General features: G+C 49.8%; 1 long non-coding RNA gene and 1 gene segment (V, D, J or C); one reads left to right on the top strand and one right to left on the bottom strand.

Moving 5' to 3' along the window:
• Positions 1-8859: 8859 nt before the first annotated feature.
• On the bottom strand, positions 8860-16394 carry LOC140426679 (Ig kappa chain V region Mem5-like). The segment is given in 4 exon segments: positions 8860-9842; positions 14818-14851; positions 15775-16070; positions 16257-16394. Coding segments are annotated over 4 exon segments (708 nt in total).
• The window catches only part of LOC140426680 (uncharacterized), a 30223-nt gene continuing 22466 nt past the window's right edge, over positions 14045-21801 (top strand). Inside the window, exon 1 of the long non-coding RNA XR_011948266.1 lies at positions 14045-14606. This is a non-coding gene — a long non-coding RNA (uncharacterized lncRNA). The remainder of the gene's footprint in view (positions 14607-21801) is intronic.

The raw sequence follows: 21801 nt of genomic DNA, 5'->3' as shown, positions 1-21801 counted from the left end.
CAGGCATTACACCTGACCTCACGCTCATCCTAGCCAAAAGGCCGAGAAGCGATACTCTTTTGCCCTTATGTATTTTTTTAAAACCTTTATTGTCACAAGTAGGCTTACATTAACACTGCAATGAAGTTACTGTGAAAAGCCCCTAGTCGCCACATTCCAGCAGCTGTTCGGGTCACAGAGGGCGAATTACCTAATAGCACATCTTTCGGGACTTGTGGGAGGAAACCGGAGCACCAGGAGGAAACCCACACAGACACGGGGAGAATGTGCTGACTCCGCACAGACAGCGACCCAAGCCGGGAATCGAACCTGGGACCCTGGCGCTGTGAAGCCATCGTGCTAACCACTATGCTACCATGCTGCCCACTTGTAGAAGCTCTTTGGATTCGCCTTTACTTTATCCGCCAAAGCAATCTCAAGCCCCCTTTTTGCGGTCCTGATTTCTCTCTTAACTCTACTCCAACAAGCACTATACTCTTCAAGGGATCCACTTGATCTCAGCTGCCTATGCATGTCATATGTCTCCTTTTTCCTTTTGACAAGGGCCTCAATATCCCGAGTCATCCAGGGTTCCCCCCTTCGCTCTAAAAGGAATGTGCTTACCCTGAACCCGGGTTAACACACTTTTGAAAGTCTCTCACTTACCAGCCATCACTTTGCCTGCCCACAGACTACCCCAATCAACTTTTGAAAGTTCCTTTTTCATACCATCAAAATTGGCCTTGCCCCAATTTAGAATTTTAACTTTTGGGCCAGACCTATCATTCTCCATAGCCAACTTAAAACACATGAAATAATAGTCACTGGTCCCAAAGTGACCCTCACTAACACTACTGTCACCTGCCCTTCCTTATTTACCAAGAAATGTTGGCGACCCTCCCCGGATTACAGAGGATAAATTAGTGGTCAGTGCATTTAATATAAATTTTATAGTTTTTAAAGTAATTCCTTGATCTAGTTTAACTTGTTGGTGGATTCACTGAAATGTTTCTGGGTAAATCGCTGCCACCTCTCCTTGTGTGGGTTACGTCTCGTTGTGATTTTTCCTTATGTTCCAGTCGCCTTTCTCAGCAGCTGCTCTGTCACCTTTCAGTTTAAATCCTTAGGATGGATCCCGCACGCTCCTCTCTCTCTCTCTCTCTCTCTCGAATATCTGAAACTGTTTATATCACTTTGTAGTCTCTCTGTATCCTCCTCACAGCTTTTTTCCCCAACTTGTTTTGTCTTGTCAGCGACCTTGAATATATTCCACTCAGTCCCCTCGACTAAATGATTGATCTGGATTGTAAATAGCAGAGAATCAATAATCCAGTCCCCCGTGAGTTACAGCTCCCCATCTTGATAATGATTTGATTATTCCCACTGTGTTCTGTCCGTTAGCTAGTTCTGAATCCACATTAATAAATTACCCCCAGTCCCATGAGCCTTAATCTTGTGTCACAATCTCTTCTGTGGAATCTCATCGAATGCCTTCTGAAAATCCAAATATACTGAATTTAGTTTCCCTCGTATGTAGCCTGCCGGTTACACACCGAAAAATTGTGGTAAAATGAGCAGCAGCCTGAATGGCAGGCCCGATATAAAATCGGGACACTTTAAATTAAGAATTGGAAATTTTAAATCGAACCACAGTCAGCTCCAGGACTGGTCTGATGGGTATTTAAACGTGGCCAAGTTCGAATACACTGAATATACGCAAACTGCCAAGACATGTCTGGACCTGCATTGTTATTCACCTGTCAGGAGATAATCGGTTTTATTCATTATGGATTGATTGTTTTTGGTTTCCCAGACAAAGCTACACATTTTGGCACCCGGCTTTCCTCCCATTACCTTATGTGGAAAGAGGTTACATGCAAACAATATACCGAGTGATTGACACCTGGGGTGGGTTCATAGATTATCATAGAATTTACAGTGCAGAAGGAGGCCATTCGGCCCATCGAGTCTGCACCGGCTCTTGGAAAGAGCACCCTACCCAAGGTCAACACCTCCACCTATTCCCATAACCCAGTAACCCCTCCCAACACTAAGGGCAATTTTGGACACTATGGGCAATTTAGCATGGCCAATCCACCTAACCCGCACATCTTTGGACTGTGGGAGGAAACCGGAGCACCCGGAGGAAACCCACGCACACACGGGGAGGATGTGCAGACTCCGCACAGACAGTGACCCAAGCCGGAATCGAACCTGGGACCCTGGAGCTGTGAAGCATTTGTGCTAACCACCATGCTACCGTGCTGCCCCTAATCTGTTATTACCAGGGTTCCTGGTGTCCTGCTGAGGGCCATAGAACTTTCTGGAAAGGCACAAAGAGGAGTATAAAGATCGACCACCCAGGCACCTCCCAGTGAAGACTCCGCGCAGAGGTAACCGAGAAGATTGGACAACCGACCAGAGATGGAAGGAAACAACGTGTGAGACCCACCTTCGCGGACAAAAGGCCAAGAGGACATCCAGTCTCAGAGAATCAGACCCACAGTGCAACTGAGTCCATCAGCAAGGGCACTATTAAGAATCTTTGGGACTGTTATTGTTTGGGACAATTTAAGAGAGGTAACTGCTTTTATTGTTTGGTAAATAAATTTGTTTGAATTGTACACTTGTATTGTCCTTTGTTCACCTCACCAAAATAGACCACTGGGTATTGGAGTAAAAAACTGGTCGAAATGTCTGACGTTTTACAGACAACAAAATCCATCATAGTTTTGTCAGACATGATTACCCCTTTCATAAATCCATATTGACTGTGTCTAATCACATTGTGATTTTCCAAGTTTCCCGTTACCACATCCCGAATAATAGATTCCAGCATTTTCCCTGTTCCTGATGTCAGACTAACTGATCTAGAATTCCCTGTTTTCCCTCTTTTCTGGAACAGTGGAGTTACATTTACTGCCCTCCAATCCACAGGGAATGTTCTAGCATCTAGGGAATTCTGGATGAGGAAAACCCACGCATCTGCTTTCTTGAGAACCACCTCTTTCAAATAACTAGAAATATTTTTGTTCATTTGGTCATGTGATGTGGGCGTTGCTGGCTAGACCAGTACTTATTGCCCATCCTTAATTGCCCTTGTGGAGGTGGTGCTGAGCTGCCTTCTGAACCGCTGCACTCCATGTGGTGTAGGTACACCCTCAGTGCTGTTAGGGAGGGTGTTCCAAGAATTTGACCCAGTGATGGGACAGGTAATAGGTTTGGAAGGTGATGTTAAAGGAGGCTTGGTGAATTGCTGCAGTGACATCGGCTGGAATATCGACAAGAACCTCCATTAAATAGTGTAAACTGAATTGTCCATTTGACACGGGTCACAGGGCACAAGACATCCAATCATCCCAAAGTTACAAGGCAGGCGTCATCCCAAATCCAAAATAGGCAGCGTATGAGAGAGGTTCAAAGTGACATGGCTGTGATCAGCCCCCCTCTATCCAATATGGGATTCAGATGTCAAGTTGTTGGGCTGGATTCCTAGACAACCTATAATCAGTGAGGGAGTGTCTCAGCTATAGGGGTGAACAGGGAAAGGCAGATAGCAGAAGCACAGGTCAAGGGCATGGCAGTGGTTTTCTGGCTGGGGGTGGAAGGTCAGTCATTGTTGGCTGATATACATTTGTCTCTTGGATCTATCTGTCCACAGGAAGGGGAAGGATTACAGAATGGAGGCTGTGCTCAATGCTGCCTTCTTGGTGTCACTGCTCAGACTGAGGAGGTGAATAAGGGCCCAGTGCCGTCTAGCACAGCTTAGAGAGGAACCCTGGCCAGGGTCCAGGGGAGTCCCAGGAAGTCCCAGAGGCTGAGGAGGTCAGGCCTAATCCATGGAGGTGAATGGCATGACCAAGCACACAGCAAAGAGGCATCTCCTATTTGGAAATGTGCGAGAGACACTGATGGACATGTCTAATTTGTCAATTGATGCGCTGGTCCGTATCTGCCACATTCTGTGGGAGGGTGTGATGGTGCATTTACTAGTAACCCATTCTCTGTCAGTGCCTCGGAAGGTCACTGTTGCACTCAGTGTACCTGCCAGAGGTTGGTTCCAGGGATCCATGGGGACTCTATGCAGCATCTCTCACTCCTCAACATATTAATGGATACAGGAGGTGACAGATATCCTTTACAGTGAGCCTCATCATTATATAACGTTCACATTCATAGAATCCCTTCAGTGCAGAAGGAGGCCATTCGGCCCATCGAGTATGCACCGAGCCTCTGAAAGAGCACCCCACCCAGATACAATCCTCCACCCTATCCCCATAATCCCACCGAGGCGCAATTTAACATAGCCTATACACCTAACCTGCGCACCTTTGGACTGTGGGAGGACACTGGAGCACCCGTAGGAAGCCCGCACAGACACGGGAAGAACATACAAACTCCACACAGACAGGCACCCGAGGTTGGAATCGAACCCGGTTTCTGGAGCTGTGAGGCAGCTGTGCTAACACTGTGCTATCATTAAGTTCCACTCCATCAATGTTCAGCTGGTGTGTGATCATCAGAAGCACATCATACACGTTTGTGCCAGGGCCCCTGGGAGTTCCCACAACTCCTGACTCACTCCCACGTGTCACAGATGTTCGTAAAGGCCCTGGAACTTGCAAGATTGGCTGCTGGGTGACACGAGCTACCCACTGAAGGGTTGGCTCATTACACCAGTGTGTCATCCTCGGAGAAGAGAGACAACACGGTGCCCTCTGTGACGAGATCCATCATTCCCCTGTTTCTGACTATGAGGGACCTACATTTGTCTTCACCAATCTTTTTCTCTTCATGTACCTATAGAAATGTTTATAGTCAGATTTTATGTTCACTGCAAGCTTGCTCTTGTGCTCTATTTTCCCTTCTTAATCATAGAATCCCTCCAGTGCAGAAGGGGACCATGAAGCCCATCAAGTCTGCACCGACTCTCTGAAAGTACATCCCATCTAGGCCCACTGCCCCACCCTACCCCTGCAACCCCATTACCTAACCTTTGGCCACTAAGAGGCAATTCATCATGGCCTATCCATCTAACCTGCACGAAGGAAACCCATGCAGACATGGGAGATTAATCAATCCCTTGGTCCTTCTTTGCGGAATTCTAAACTGCCCCCAATCCTCAGACTTGTTGCTTTTCTTGGCCAATCCGTATGCTGCTTCCTTGGATCGAATACTATCCCTAATTTCCTTTCTAAGTCATGGATTGGTCAGTTTTCCTATTTTGCTTTTGTGCAAGACAGGAATGAACAGTTGCTGCAGTTCCTCCATGCTCTCCTTGAATGTTTGCCATTGCCTATCCACTGTCATCCCTTCAAGTAATGTTTCTCACTCAATCAAACCAACTCACTTCCCATATCATAATAATTCCCTTTAAGATTCAGGACTCTAGTCTCAGAATCACCAATTTCACTCTCCATCCTGATTAAAATTTCTATCATATTATGGTCGCTCATCCCCAAGGGGTCTCGCACAACTAGATTGCCAATGATTCCATTCTTATTACACAGTACACAATCTAAGTTGGCCTGCTCTCTCGTTGGTTCCTCAACATATTAGTCCAGAAAGCCATTCCGCATACACTCCAGGTATTATGGCTAATTTGATTTGTCCAATCTATGTGCAGATTAAAAGCACCCATAATTACAGATGTTCCGCTATTACATGCATCTCTAATTTCCTGTCTAATGCCATTTCCAACATCACCACTGCAGTTTGGGGGTCTCTGCACACCACGCACTAATGTTTTTTGCCCCTTGGTGTTTCTCAGTTCTACCCGTACAACTTCCACATTGTCAGAGCTAATATTCTTTCTCACTATTGTGTTAATTCCCTCTTTAACCAGCAGTGCCAGGCCACCACATTTTTCTTTTTGTCTCTCCTTCCTACATACTGAATACCCTGGACATTCAGTTCCCATCCCTGGTCACCCTGCAAACATGTCTCCGTAATCCCAATTATATCATACCCGTTTACGTCTATTTGCGCAATTCGTTCATCCACTTTATTGCGAATGTTCCATGTGTTGAGGCACAGAGCCTTTAAGCTGTCTTTTTAACATTACTTGTCTCGCTCCCAATATTTTTAAACTCTCCCCAACCATTCTAGCAAACACACCCCTAGAACATCAGTCTGGTCCAGCCCAGGTGTAACCCATCAAGTTTGTACAGGTCCCACCTCCCCTAGAACTGGCTCCATGGCCCAGCAATTTGAAACCCTCCCCCACGCACCATCTCTTCAGCCACATATTCATCCGATATGTCCTGTTATTTCTATTCTAACTAGCACTTTGCTGTTCTTCCGGAATTGTGAGAGCGCTGGGCCAATATTTCGATGCCAGCATCGATTCCAGGCCACCAAACGTAGCTACGGGCCAGCATCTTCATTTTGGCCACTCCTGGATGTTCGTTGTGGAGGTCTTGTAAGAGGGGACCGACCGCGCCCTCGTTAGGGAACCCCACTCACATCCCCGAAAGAATAACACCATCCTCGATGCTCAGCTCCTGCATCTTGGGAGTAAACGCATTTAGATTGTCCGGAAAGGCGCGGTGCTGGGCCCCACACTGTATGAAGTGACAGACGTGCTACAATTGCGGGTCTGTCTTGGCCCAACCCCTCGCTTGAGTGCAATGCAGCCAGAGAATGCTGGGAGAGGCCTGCAGTGAGCCTCCCGACTGACTCCGCGCCACCTGGGATTCTCCGAAGTCCTATGAGAAGTCGGATTCGGAACCCCACCCCAAATGGGCGGGACCAAATGATGCTCCCGGAAGTAGGTCGTGAACCCACTTTGAGACCTACCTGCGCGGGATCCACTGGTCTCCCTCGATTCTTCGGCCTCCCCAGGGAGGCTGCAGCCGGGCGCCGATCAGTGCTGGTCCACATAAACGTGGACCAGGCGGAATTGCCCCTGGGGGATCTCCGAGGCCATTGGAGATCCTAGAGTGGTCAGGGTAAGTGCAGGGTAGTGACCTGGCCCTTCTGGAAGGTCAGCACCTTGGCACTCCCCAGCTGACACCATGGCAATACCATCCTTGAATTGCCAAACCAACAGAAGCACTGCCTGGGTGCCAGGGTGGCAGTACAAGGGTGCCCGAGTGCCAGGGTGGCACTGCCAAGGGGCAGGGGGGGTCATGCCCATGAAATTAAGAGTGGAGGGGGGTTTGAAAGGTGGGGGAATGCAAGGCAGGTAAGCAGGGGCCTCTGGGAGGTTTTGGGTGGGGGTCCTATATGGGATGGCGTGCTGTAAGGGGGATTGGGGAGAAGTGAGGAGGGGGGACCCCCAGGGACCCCAAAGCATGGTATCCTCACTTCGGGGGTGTGGGGTAGTGTCCACGTGTATGGGGGGTGACATTGCCCATGGGTGGGGGGAGACCCACTAACTCACTTAGAGATCAGGGCACTCCCAGGATAGGCACTAACTCACTTAGAGAATGGCGGCCCGATCTCTGAGTTCAGTTCCCCAGTGCTAAAAACAATTCGAAGTGTGGGTTTAACTGGTGAGAAACTCCCCAGGCCCCCAAAAAGTGACTAAGTGTTATCGAATAGCGGTGGAGAACTCGCCGTTAAAGACGGCGGGAACCTCCCTGAAAAACCCGCCACAAATTAACTTTGAGATTGGGAGAATCACGTCCGTAGTGCTTAAGGAGTAATTTTGAACTGATCTTTTTGGGTGTGAAGTGAAAAAGTTAATGTTGCATTCACAATAAAGTTTTGTTTTAAAATTAACAAAATCCTATTGCAATCACTCCCAGAGCGAGTCATTCGTTCTGCAGAGTCTCACAAATAAACTAAAATATAAATATTGCGGTTTCTGTCCAGTATCAGAGCCGCTGTAGGGGTCAAGACCAGGGTTGTTTTAATGGATAAACCAGTTCTCCACCATATCCTTTCAAGTCTGCGTCACTTGGATTAAGTGAGTGGCGATGAGGCCGTAGCAGGGGGAACGCTCAGGGTGAGAGAGAGGAATGGTTTTATTGGGGCTGAGGATATCAAAAGTGGAGCTGAGGGTGAGGTTATCAGTCGCAGCAGTAAATCAGGGGCAACACGGTAGCACAGTGGTTAGCACAATTGCTTCACAGCTCCAGGGTCCCAGGTTCGATTCCCGGCTTGGGTCACTGTCTGTGCGGAGTCTGCACATTCTCCCCGTGTCAGCGTGGGTTTCCTCCGGGTGCTCTGGTTTCCTCCCACAGTCCAAAGATGTGCAGGTTAGGTGGATTGGCCATGATAAATTGCCCTTAGTGTCCAAAATTACCCCTTGGGTGGGGTTACTGGGTTATGGGGATAGGGTGGAGGTGCGGACTTGGGTAGGGTGCTCTTTCCAAGAGCCGGTGCAGACTCGATGGGTTGAATGGCCTCCTTCTGCACTGTAACTTTTATGAAATGCTGTGGTGATCCGAGGGCCAGAGACAGAGAGTTGGGATTTTGAAAGTGCCGTTGTAAGTGAATTGGGGAATAGGTTTTTCCAGGGATGGATACAGAAGGGGGTAGGGTTGGGGTGTGCAAGGGGGATGTGGGTGGGGAGTGATACAAGGAAGTGATCAGAGATGGTCTTACCTGTGATTGAAACTATGGGGGGAGTGAGACCACGTGAGATGGTAAGGTCACGGGGGAGGTGGGGAATATGGGTTGGAGAATTGTGATTGTGATGATTTAAACCCAGCAACTTTCAGTTTCTTTTCTGATTTGAATCTTGTAAACACAGAGATTCCAGATAAAACTGATCATTTTAAAATGATTGATAAATGTCTTTGAATCCAATGTTCTGCTGATGTGTCATTGATTGACAGGCCAACCAGCCAATCATGACAATCACTTGCTGAAATGCAGCCAATCAGCTGATGGGGAGGAGGGACATTTCCAAAGCACACACGAGACACATACTGAATATTCTTAATGTTTATTACCTTTTACAGATTTACATTGTCAGAAAAAAGACTTGAATAAACAGCCCAGCCAGAGGAAGCTGGAGGAATTCACAGGGAGAATGGAGGTTTATTAAAACACTGGTGGAGATTTTCTCAATGACACGAGAATCCTGTCCCTTTAAGCAGTGACTAAACCTTAAATTGTAACTGCAGGGTGAGCAGGAAGGAGGTCTGGTTTCCTGGAGCAGAGACTTCAGAGGGTCACATTATTTTGGTACAGCTAACAGTCTTCAGCATCTTAGAGAGGTTTTACTTGGCATCACGAGTCCCAAAAACATGTCTTAACCACTGACCCTCAGAAGTGTAAAGCTCCCTCTACACTGTCCCATCAAACACTCCCAGGGCAGGTACAGCACGGGGTTCGATCCAGACCCTTACACTGTCCCCATCAAACACTCCCAGGATAGGTACAGCACGAGGTTGCAGACAAAGCGAAGAGCCCGCTACAATGTCCCAAAACCTGTCTTAACCCCTGACCCTCAGAAGTGTCTCAGACCGAGTCCCGAGAAGGAAGAGAGTTGTAATTCAGTGCTGACAATGACCTTTGCCCTCCCAGCTCACCCCGGTTCTGTTTAAAGTTGTGTCTCCTCTGTGGACTGTCTCTGACACTCTACGCACATTCTGACCTCCTGATGCTCTTGCTGAGGGCAGAGGAGAGGCTCACGTGGGTGAGGGCACAGGAGAAGCGGGCGTTGGACTCCCAGGCAGAGCCAGAGAGGGTCAGCAGGCTGCTGACACTGTAGGTGTTGTCCGAAGCTCGCAGGTAGTTGCTGGTCTGAACCCCGTCCGAAATGGCTGCACCGTCCTTCATCCACTCCACCACCACCTCATCAGGATAGAAGTGATTGGCAAGGCACACCAGCGTGGCAGTGCCCTTGGTCTTAACCTCCTCCAGGGAGGGGGGAAGCAGGGTCAGCGTGGGTTGTGAATTCTCACTGCCTGAAAGTGAAGAGAAGGAATTTTAATCTGCCATTATAAAGGGTTTCAACTTCCCAAATATTAACTGGGATCAAATCAGTGGCAATGTATAGATGATCTGGAATTCTGACAATCCATTCCCAGGAACTTTTTAAACCAGCACGGAACAATCCCAACAAGAGAAGGAGTAGTTTTGGATGGTTTTATGGGACTAATCTGGGCAGGTGAAGGGGTATCAGTGGGAGAGTATTTGGGTAATAGTGATCACCATTCAGTCAGATTTCGAGTAATTATCGAAAATTGTAATGATCGACTGAGAGTAAAAGTTTTAAATTCGGGAAAGGCCAATTTTGCTAAAATGTGATTTGCCAAAATGGACAGGAAACAGCGACTTGAGGGGAGGATATACAAGCTGGAGATAGAGAGAGTTCAGAACACATGTTCACACAAAGCAATAGTGAGGGACATTGTGAGAGGATAACTAATGAATGAGTGGGACCAATTAGAGAGCAAATTGTAACTTGTGTGTGGAGGTGGAAGACATGGAGATGGTTCTTAATGAATAATTTACATCAGTTTTCACTAATGACAGGGACAAGGCAGACATTGTAGTTCAGGGGGAGGAGAATTGTGAAATATTGGATGTGATAAAGATAGTGAGGGAGGAGATATTAATGTCTTTATCATTTTTGAAAGTGGAGAAATCCCCAGGCCCGGGTGAAATGTATCCCAGGCTGCTAAGGGAAGCAAGGGAGAAATAGCAGAGGCTCTGACCATTATTTTCCAATCCTCTCTGGCTACAGGCATGGTGTCCGAGGATTGGAGGACTGATAATGTTATACCGTTGTTTAAAAAGGGAGGAAGGGATAGACTGAGTCATTACAGACCAGTCAGTCTAACCTCAGTGGTGGGAAAATTATTGGAAATAATTCTGAGAAAAATTATAATCATCATTGAGAGAGACACAGTTCGATCAAGGACAGTCAACATGGATTTGTTAAGTGTCTGACTAACTTGACTGAATTTGTTGAGGAGGGAACAAGGACGGTTGATAGAGGAGGGAGTTTGATGTTGACAACATGGATTTTCCAAGGATTTTGACAAGTTTCCAATGACAGACGGGTCTGAATTTTAAAAGCTGATGGAATCCAAGGGAAAGTGACAAATTGGATTTCAAATTGGTTCAATGTCAGGAACTAAATGTTTTGATATTAAGCTGGTTAAATCATTTTGAAATGTAAAGTAAACATTTGTGAAGAAGGTTGCTACAAATTCAGCACTAAAATGGTTAATAATGAGAGTATTTAAAGACCCAGTGTCCCTTTAATAGAATAGTCACGAAGCTCAAACTATTGATCAGTCTGTCTGGGGGAACAGGTTGAACATTAACAAACCTCAGTTCACACACAGATCGGGAGAACTTTATCCCCGAACATTGGAGCTGACTTGGATCAACACACTTCACAAAGGATTCTGATTGGCTGTTTGTGTAGAAGGGTTTAGATTTAATTTCAAACCTTGCTGCCCAGCATTGTGCTGAGGTCAAGGGTGAGGCTACATTTAGTCTCAGGGTCAGTGTCCGGGGGTCAGACAGGGTTACTGCTCCTAATGACCCCATGACCCCTGGAGGGTGAGAGTGTGCGGACAAAGGGCAAGGATAAGGATCAAGAATATTCAACCTCAAAGAAAAAGTTGCATTTCCACAGCACCTGTCACCACCTCAGAATGTCCCAAAGTGTTTCACAGCCAATTATGCACAGCAAGATCCCAGAGAGCAGAGTGACAATGACCAGGTAATCAGATTTTTAGTGATGTTGACTGAGGGATAAATATTGACCAGGACACCGGGGAGATCTCCCCTGCTCTCCCTCTAATAGAGCCATGGGATCTTTTACACGCCCTGGGAGGGCAGACATCAGTTTGTTTCATCAGAAAGACAGTCCCTCTGACAGTGCAGCATTCCCTCAATACTGCGCTGGAGTCTCAGCCTGGATTATGGGGTCAAGTCTCTGCAGTGGGATTTGAAGCCACAATGTTGTGACTCAGAGGCGAGAGTGCTCCCCACTGAGGCACGGCTGACACCTCACGCTCCAATAGGCTGCCATGTTCACCCTCCTGCCTCACACTTGGAGGAATGAGGCCACTGGGGAGGGTGGAGCTGTTCCCCAGCCAGAGAGAGTGTCTTCAGGAGAGAGATGGAGAGCAGATTATGGGAGGCCTGGAGTCTAGAGGGGGACATTTAACCAGTCGATGGCAGGGACTGAGCCCTTTCCCCGTAAGGATTCTGTAAGTGGATGTGGAAAGTGGGAGGTGAACCAGAGAAGCATCTTTGTTGTTGCTGAAACTCTTGCTATCTGCTCAGTCACATCTAATAAACACACAGACATATCAGACACAGATGGGTCTGTTTGTGTGGATTTTCTGCTGGTTTCAGTTCTATGAAGAGTGCAGGAGGACACGCCAGGAGCAGCACCAGACAGGCTGAAAAATGAGGGGGGCGATTCGCCGAGCCCTGCGTTGGGCCGGAGAATCGGAGCAACCGCGCCAAGACGCCCCAAAGCTGGCGCGCGATTCTCCGAGGTGCGGAGAATCGGCACCATTTGCGCCAGCGCGGTTGGCACGGCGCTGGCCACGGGCCGCTGGAATTGGCGGGGCCGCCGATTCTGCGGCCCAGATGCGCCGAGCGGCCGCTCCGATACGACAGAGTCCCGCCGGCACCATTCACCCCTGGTCGCTGCCGGCGGGAACTCTGAGCGAACGCCCGGGGGGGGCGGCCTGTGGGGGTGGGGGGGGTGGTGGGTTCCTTCACCGGGGGGGGGCCTCCGATGGGGTCTGGCCCGCAATCGGGGCCCACCGATCGGCGGGCCGTCCTCTCCACCCCCGGGACTACTTGCCGGTGCGGCCGGCCCCTTAACACTGACCCCATGTTGGGTCGGGACCGGCGCACGTAAGACGTTCCCTGCGCATGCACAGGATGGCGCGGCCCAACTGCACATGCGCAGGACCCAAGGCGCCGCATCTTTTACGCGGCGCCGGGTCTCTGACGCCGCGCCGAGGCCCCGCCCCACAAATCACGCCACCCCCCCTGCCAGCCCCACGGAGGCCCCAGAATAGGGGTCTGGGAACGGGCGCTGATGCTGGAGTAAAACACTCCAGTTTTTACTCCGGCGTCGGCACTTGGACTCCCGTTGGGAGAATCCCACCCGAGGTGTTAACCTGGTGACGATACAACACAGGACTGTGTGTCAAACAGCAGAAGCAGCATGTGACAGACTGAGCTAAACGATCCCACAACCCACGGATCAGATCTAAGCTCTGCAGTCCTGTCTTATCCAGACGTGAATGCTGATGGACAATTAAACAACTCACTGGAGGTGGAGGCTCCATAAATATCTCCATCCTAAATGATGGAGGAGCCCAACCAGAAGTGTCGAGTGGATGATCCATCCCGACCTCCTCCTGAGATCCCAGCATCACAGATATCAGTCTTCAGCCAGTTTGATTCACTCCGCGTGATATCAAGAAACGCTGAAGGCCCTGGATACTGCGAATGCTCTGGGCCCTGACATCATCCCCCGAGTAGTACTGAAGACTTGTGTTCCAGACTTGTGTAGACGCTGAGAGATTGTCTTCGCTGGTCAGGGAATTGGAAACACAGGGTCACAGTCTCAGGATAAGGGGCCGATCATTTAGGACTGAGATGAGGAAAAATTTCTTCACTCAAAGTGTTGTGAAACTTTGGATACTTGATCTCAGAGAGTTCTGGAAGCTCCATCGTTGAATATATTTCAGGCTGGGATTAGCCCAACACATTGCCAGGCAATGACCATCTCCAATAAGTGATGGCGTTACCATGACTGGATCCCCCAATATCAACATTCTAGGGGTTACCATTGACCAGGGACTAAACTGGACCAGCCTTATAAATACTGTGGCTATAAGAGCAGGTCAGAAGCTGGGAATCCGGTGGTGTGTAACTCCCCTCCTGACTCCCTCTCAGAGCCTGTCTACTACCTACAAGGCATAAGTCAGGAATGTGATGGAATATCCTCCACTTGCCTGGATGAGTGCAGCTCCAACAACACTCAAGAAGCTCGACAACATCCAGGACAAAGCAGCCGCTGGATTAACACCCCATCCACCAGCTTAAACATTCACTCCCTCCACCACAGAGGCACAAAGGCAGTGTGTAGCGTCTACAAGATGCACTGCAGGAACTCACCAAGGTTCCTTCAGCAGCACCTTCCAAACCCGTGACCTCACCATCTAGAAGGTCAAGGGCAGCAGATACATGGGAGCACCACCACATAGTGATTCCCCCCCAAGTCACTCACCATCCTGACTGGGAAATATAAATGTCCTCTGGAATGGCCGAGCAAGACACTCAGTTATCGACTGGGATTTTCAGGAATATTGGATCAGGAATAAATATCGGACTGAAGTCGACCCAAAGAGAAAGTAACTGAGAGTCTCCCCAAAAGCCTGGAACACAGAAGCCACTGGATTGTGAGCCCTGCTGGACCTGTTTGTCATCAGAACTTTGCTAAGAGATAAGCAGGGAGTGGAGAGAGCAGAGTTAAAGCTGGGGGAAGTGGGACCTCGCTGTCTCACTGTGCTGCTGCTGCTGTGATCAGTTATATCAGAGAGTGTGACAGAGAGCCAGAGCTCACATCAAACTCTGCCCGTGTCTGTCACACGGAGACTGACAGGAGTCTAGTGAGTGACTTCACTCCATGGTCCAGGAATGTGAACACAGTCTGCAAACGTCCAGATCTCCTCGACACGGTGGGTAAAAGCTGCTTACTTATATCTTGCTGCTTAAAGGGGGTAATGGAACTAAAGAAATACAGCTGGGCACCCTGTTCTATACAGTGTTCTTCAATGAACCATTTCATTCACTGCAGCTCCCCACTAACACCTTCAACTATTCAGCATTTGTGTTTGAGAACGTTTCAGTATTGAAAGGGTTAATAACGGAGGATTGGGATTTACTTACTCAGTCTGAGCTTGGTTCCTTTACCGAACGTGAGCCACACTGGCAGCTTCCAGTACAGGGGCTGTACAAAAACCTCTGCTCTCTGCTTCACTCACTCACTCTCACCCTCTCTCTGTCTGTCTCTGTCTCTCACTCACTCTCACCCTCTCTCTGTCTCTCACTCACTCACTCTCACCCTCTCTCTGTCTCTCACTCACTCTCACCCTCTCTCTGTCTCTCACTCACTCACTCTCACCCTCTCTCTGTATCTCACTCATTCACTCTCACCCTCTCTCTGTCTCCCTCTGTCTCTCACTCACTCACTCTCACCCTCTCTCTGTCTCTCACTCACTCACTCTCACCCTCTCTCTGTCTCTCACTCACTCACTCACACTCTCTCTGTCTCTCACTCACTCACTCTCACCCTCTCTCTGACTCTCTGTCTCTCACTCACTCGCTCTCACCCTCTCTCTCTCTCTGTCTCTCACTCACTCGCTCTCACCCTCTCTCTGTCTGTCGCTGTCTCTCACTCACTCACTCTCATCCTCTCTCTGTCTCTCTCTGTCTCTCACTCACTCACTCTCACCCTCTCTCTGTCTAACTCACTCATGTCTTTCTCTCTCTCTGTTTCTCTCAATGTCTCTCTGTTTTTTAGGGAGAGTAGAGAATTTTAATTTTGGATGATAAATCTTTCAGCTGCTCTTCATACGTGGACATGGAGAGTCAGATGGAAGCTTGAGACCCTCAGTGAGCTGTGGACACCACAGGGACTGGAGTGTGTAGTGGACACTGAGAATCATTTGTTCAGTTTCCTTTCTTGTGCTTATTTTATATTATATAAAACTATGGGACGTGTCAGTACAGCAGTTTATGCTGTGTGTTCATTATTATATATTATATACAACTGTGGGATATGTCAGTACAGTAGGTGTGACTTTGTGTATTGAGGTTTTTGTAAGGCTCTGTATCACTGTGTAGGGGGTAGCTGCTATACTGCTGACAGTAATAATCAGCGACATCCTCATTTTGCACATTGCTGATTGTCAGGGTGAATCGTGTTCCAGATCCACTGCCGGTGAATCGGTCGGATATTCCTGTGAATCGAGTTGCTGCATTGTAGATCAGCGGAGCCGGTTTCTGACCTTCTCGCTGTTGGTACCAAGCAACAGCACTGCTAACAGATTGACTGGCCGTACAGGTGATGGTTGCGGTCTGGCCCAGGCTCACTGACAACACCGGGGGAGACTGGGTCATGATGATGTCTCCACTGATACCTGAGGGGTAATAGAGAAACAGAGTGAAGTAAGAACTGTCACAGAAAGAGCCTGTACAATGAGATATTGTTGGAGACACTGACTGTTCCTCTGCTTTCAGCATTTTCCCTTCAATCACAAGTCAGTAGAATTGGATTAAAATGGAGAGCAGGAAAATATTCCAGGTGGAAAGAGAGAGATTTGTACCTGCGATGCAGAATGCCAGAGGCCAGATCAGCTGGATGGCTGAAATCATGGTGTCTGCTCCTGTCCCTGTGCCTGGTTACTGATAAACTCTCCCTTCACTGGGCTCTGCTTTATAAAGCTGCAGCCTGTGAGAGTCTCACTGCCCGTTCCTCAGTATGTAAATGGTATGAGGCAGAGACACCACGTCAGCACCTTCACTTCCTCTTCTCTCTCACTCCATCCCGCCCCCCCCCCCCCCCCCCCCCCGCCCCCACCTCCATCACCATCTCTCCCTCCCTCATCCTCTCTCCCTTCCTCCTCAGAAGGAAAAAAACAATTTGGACCAATAAACATGGGCCTTCTTCCCACTGGCCTTCCAAAAGGAACCAGTAAACATGGGCCTCCTGAGCTTCCTCTTTTTTGTAAGGGCCACGAAGAATCCAGCATGAGTTTTAAGGATACAAAGTAATAACATTTATTTACTATAACATATATACATAACAGTAGCAGTAACTTCCCTTGCTACATACTCCTTCCTCCTGGTTCCTGAACTGGCCAGCTTATTTATACTAGGAGTTTACTAGTGGTTTCTCCGCCCCCCTCATTGGGGAAGCTCATACTCCCACAGGATTGTGGGATTGTCATTAGTCCCCAGCCAATGGTAAGTAGGCAGGTTATAACACTCTTCTTCTCTCTCACACACTCCCTCAGTATCTGTCCCTCAGTCTCTGTCTCTCTCTGTCTCTTCCTTTCTATTTTCCTCTCTGTATCGGTTTATCGGTTTCTCAGTTTCTGCCTCTGCCTTTCTCCCTCCCTCTGACTGTCTCCATGTATTCTTCCTGTATCTCTCTCTTCGTCTATCTCTCTCACTCTTTCTTTTCTGTGTATCTCTTGTCATGCTATCCACATTAACATATCATGGCGCAATCACACACACACACTGATGGACAGGTAGATTGACCAACCAATACACACACAACATCACAGCCAATCACCAGTGAGAGCACATGCACTATAATACAGGGAACACCACAGTTCCCGCTCATTCTACCAGGAGATAGCTCAGAGCACAGAGCTCACAGCGCGCCACTCAGACATACACCATGTGCTGAGTGCCTCCCTAAGATAGTGCTAGGGCTGGGTCCACAGGCTAGCTGGTAAAGTACGAACCACAGCCAGCAGTTAATAGTTATTATTGTACAGAATAATAAAACAGAGTTGTACCGTCTACAACCGTGTTGGTTCGTTTGTGTGTCGGAACACCCAACACGACATGATACCAGGACTGGAAACTCACCAGCAACTGTGAGACCTACCTGCACCTCTTCAGAAACCCACCATCCTGCGCCATGGACACCATCAGCCCGCCGCAGCCGCTCCAAATCGCTGGAAATCTCGGCGTCAACTGGAAGCTGTTTAAACAGTGCTTCCAGTTCTTCCTAGAAGCCACAGACAGGGAGAATGCATCGGACACCAGGAAGATCGCCCTCCTCCTCTCCACGGCGGGGCAACATGCCATCCACATCTACAACTCCCTGGCATTCGCGGAAGGTGAGGACAAGACGAAGTACAAGACAGTCCTTCTAAAATTTGAGGAACACTTCAGCGTGGAAGTTGAGAGCTTCAAGAGGTACCTCTTCCAGCAGTGCCTGCAGGGTAAGGATGAGCCTTTTCAATCTTATCTAACACACCTCCGTATCCTCGCACAGTCCTGCGGCTATGAGGCCACCTCCGACTCCATGATTCGGGATCAGATAGTTTTTGGGGTGACCTCGGACACCCTACGCCAGCAGCTCCTCAAAATAAAGCGCCTCACCCTAGCCACCACTGTCGAAACCTGCGTCCTCCACGAAAACGTGACCAGCCGGTACTCCCAATTCCAGGCGGCCGAATCGGCACGGCAGGGGTCCTACGAGCCCGAGCGGGTCCTGTCGATCGAGTTCCTCCCGGCCCGCGGCCCGGACGAGGGCGGCCATTTTGCACGCTTTCCGAGGCCTCCCGCGCTTGTACGCGCCAAAAGAGGGGACATCGACGCAGAGGGAAGTGATGCGTGGGCGCGCTCTACGCAGGACCGCACCGCGCATGCGCGGTGGCGCAACGAATGCCACGCATCACGACGTGCGGCAACTGTGGATCTGCACACTTAAAGCGGCAATGTCCAGCCAAAGCGCGACAATGCCTCCGCTGTGGCAGGATGGGCCACTACGCTGCCTGCTGTCGAGCAGCTCAACCTGCCACCTCTCCGCAATTCCACCAGCCTCGCAGGGACGTGCGGGCCATTCAGCCCCCATACACCGAGTCATACCCTGACAACGTGCAGACCGGTGGTACCGACGACCGGGAACCCTTCTGCGTTGCAGTAATAGACAGGAACCGGATGTCCCCAGGTAGGATCCACCAGCCGATGCCACTGCACAGCATTAATCCGGGCGATGAATGGTGTGCCACCGTAACGGTCAACCGATCATGTTGCTCTTTTTAGCCTTAGTTTATTAGCTCTGATTGCGTCACCTTTGCTCACAAGTCGCCAGGTATCTTTTTGATACCGCCACGTGGTTCAAGTTCAAGTTATGATTAATAAGTCAGCACAACGCTTCGTAAGATTGAAATCAACGGTCATTTATTATATACAACAAGCAATGGTTATACACTAATCCTACTATCTATGTAATAAACCTATCACTACTGGCCAATACTTAACTTTAGGAAGAGCCCGCCAGGTCAGGGAAACGAAAGGCTTATCCAATCGGATCTGGCCCGCGGGATTCAAAAGGCTGCTACAGGTCGATGGCTAGGAGTCTCTATCGGATAGCGATCGCTGGATTCAAACTTACTGTTGCCGGTTGCTGTTCTTGCGAAAGTCTCGAGCAGGCGAAGAGAAGAGAGAGAGAGATCTGAACTTGGCCCCTCACTTTATAGGGCCCAGGGGCTTCCCGCCTCCCGGGGCGGCCCTTGACCCTGAGTCCCAAGTGATTGGACCTGTTCCCAATCACTGGGGTCGATGTGTCCAATTGCGAGGCGATTCCTCGATCAGGGGGTGGTCGCTCACCTGTCTTTGTTTTGGCCACTGCAGGCGCCGACAGGTCTGGCCCGGTATTCAATTGCTAATATGTTGCAATTGTTCCCGGGGATAGCTGATTAAACTGCAGATGTCTGGGTTGATGGGCTGTTAATAGCCCTGAGTATCGACCTGGGCCGACTTCCCCAGAGCCGAATATGCTGTTCTGCCTGCAGCTGTCCGTTTGTGTCTTGTTACCTGCTTTTCCCAGCAGCCTTTCTAGTTAGCCCTTTCAAATTGGGTTTTGGCCAGATTAATCGGGGCGCAGCCATTTTACGTGGCTACAATCACCAATCACATTCCGCTTAGACACTGGTGCCTCCGCCAATCTCACTGCATGGTCAGCCTTCCACACCTTGCAGGTTAAACCACCGATCCGGCCATCCCACTGTCAGCTGGTTGATTACAACAGGAACGTTATCCCGGCCATGGGATCCTGCCAGCTCGAGGTTGCACACAATTCATACACAGCCACACTGTCCTTTGCGATAGTTGGATCCTCGAAGGACTCTCTGTTAGGCGCACAGGCGTACAAGATCCTCCACCTCGTTCAGTGGGTACACACTCTGTGGTTCTCCTGCAACGGGACGATACTGCATCATGGACCCCGGTCGCCTATGCCTCGCGGGCCATGACCCCCACAAAACAGCGCTATGCGCAGATTGAAAAGGAGTGCCTGGTTTGTTGACCGGCATCGACAAATTCCACGACTATGTGTATGGTCATCCGCAGTTTACTGTGGAGACCGACCATCGCCCCCTGGTTGGCACCATCCAGAAGGACCTCAACGAGATGACCCCTCGCCTCCAGCGCATTCTGCTCAAGCTCCGGAGGTACGACTTCCAACTGGTCTACACCCCGGGAAAGGACCTCATCATCGCGGATGCCCTGTCCAGAGCAGCGAGCACACCGCCCGAATCGGGGGGGTTCGTTTGTCAGGTGAACGCACACATCGGCCAATCTGCCGGCTACTGATGCCAGTCTGGCCCACACTCACCGTGAGACTGCGGCTGACCCCTTTCTACAACATGTGATGCACCACATGACGGAAGGGTGGCTCAAGGGGCAGTGCCCACAATTCTACAATGTCCGGGACGACTTACCGTCATTGATGGTGTCCTCCTAAAGTTGGACCGGATTGTGATCCCACACAGCATGCACAGGCTTGTCCTCGAACAATTGCACGAAGGCCATCTCGGGGTTGAAAAGTGCAGGCGGTGGGCCCGAGAAGCTGTGTACTGGCCGGGCATCAGCGACGACATCGCCAACATGGTGCTCAACTGCCCCACCTGCCAAAGGTTTCAGCCGGCACAACCCCCTGAGACACTTCAGCCCCATGAGTTGGTAACGTCCCCCTGGGCGAAGGTGGGTGTGGACATCTTTCATGCGCTCGGCAGGGACTACGTCATAATAATTGACTATTTTTCCAATTATCCGGAGGTCATACGCCTGCACGACTTGACATCATCAGCTGTAATCAGAGCACGTAAAGAAACCTTCGCTCACCATGGCATTCTGCTTACCGTCATGTCCGACAACGGGCCCTGTTTTGCGAGCCAAGAATGGTCTTTTGCCGCTTCATACGACTTCACACATGTGACGTCCAGCCCTCTGCATCCCCAGTCGAATGGCAAGGCGGAAAAGGGCGTCCATATCGTGAAGCGGCTCCTCTGCAAGGCTGCTGATGCCAGATCTGACGTCTGTTTAGCCCTGCTGGCCTATCGCTCGGCCCCACAGTCCACAGGCCTCTCGCCAGCCCAGCTGTTGATGGGTCACGCCCTCAGGACCACTGTGCTGTCCATTCATGTTCCTAAACCTGACCATGCTCCAGTACTGCAAAGGATACGACAGCAGCGTGCTCAGCAGAAGGTGGCACATGACACTCGGGCAACTGATCTTCCTGCCCTGGCGCCTGGAGACAACGTCCGCATACACCTACCGGAAGGTGGCTGGTCGGCAACAGCCGAGGTTCTGCGCCGCGTGGCTCCCCGCTCGTTCCTGGTTCGCATGCCTGATGGCTCCATTCGCCGGCGTGATCGGCGGGCCCTTTGGCTGCTTCCGCGCTCGCTACGTGATCATGCACCGGTGCCACGTCCTCCTGTTGTCCCTGATGTCGACTTTGTGGAGTTTCCTGCCACTCTGCCTATTCCTCTCTCGCCCCTGGCCAGGCCCATTCCTCAGCCGGTGGATCCTGACCCACCCATGAGGCGGTCAACCCGAATTCGTCGCCCACCTAATAGACTGGACTTATGAGCCTGTCAGCACATTGGACTTACTGAATTGTTGTGCAATAATGTTAACGTGTTTCTTTCTTGTCGTTCCAGGAGTTCTCTTTCGATATTTGATGATTGCATTTGTTTTGTTCGTGGTACAACCTCGTTGCTCGATTGCACCTGACACCTTCCTATGTATATAGTTTAGCCTCATGTACATGTTGTAAATATTGCACGCACATACTCAGCCGCACTCAGTACACACCAATATTTATTACCATGTAGGCACATATCT

Source organism: Scyliorhinus torazame, chromosome 7 (assembly GCF_047496885.1).
Source record: "Scyliorhinus torazame isolate Kashiwa2021f chromosome 7, sScyTor2.1, whole genome shotgun sequence".
Taxonomy (NCBI): domain Eukaryota; kingdom Metazoa; phylum Chordata; class Chondrichthyes; order Carcharhiniformes; family Scyliorhinidae; genus Scyliorhinus; species Scyliorhinus torazame.
Note: the sequence above shows the minus strand (reverse complement) of the source record. Positions and strands in the feature narration are given on the sequence as shown.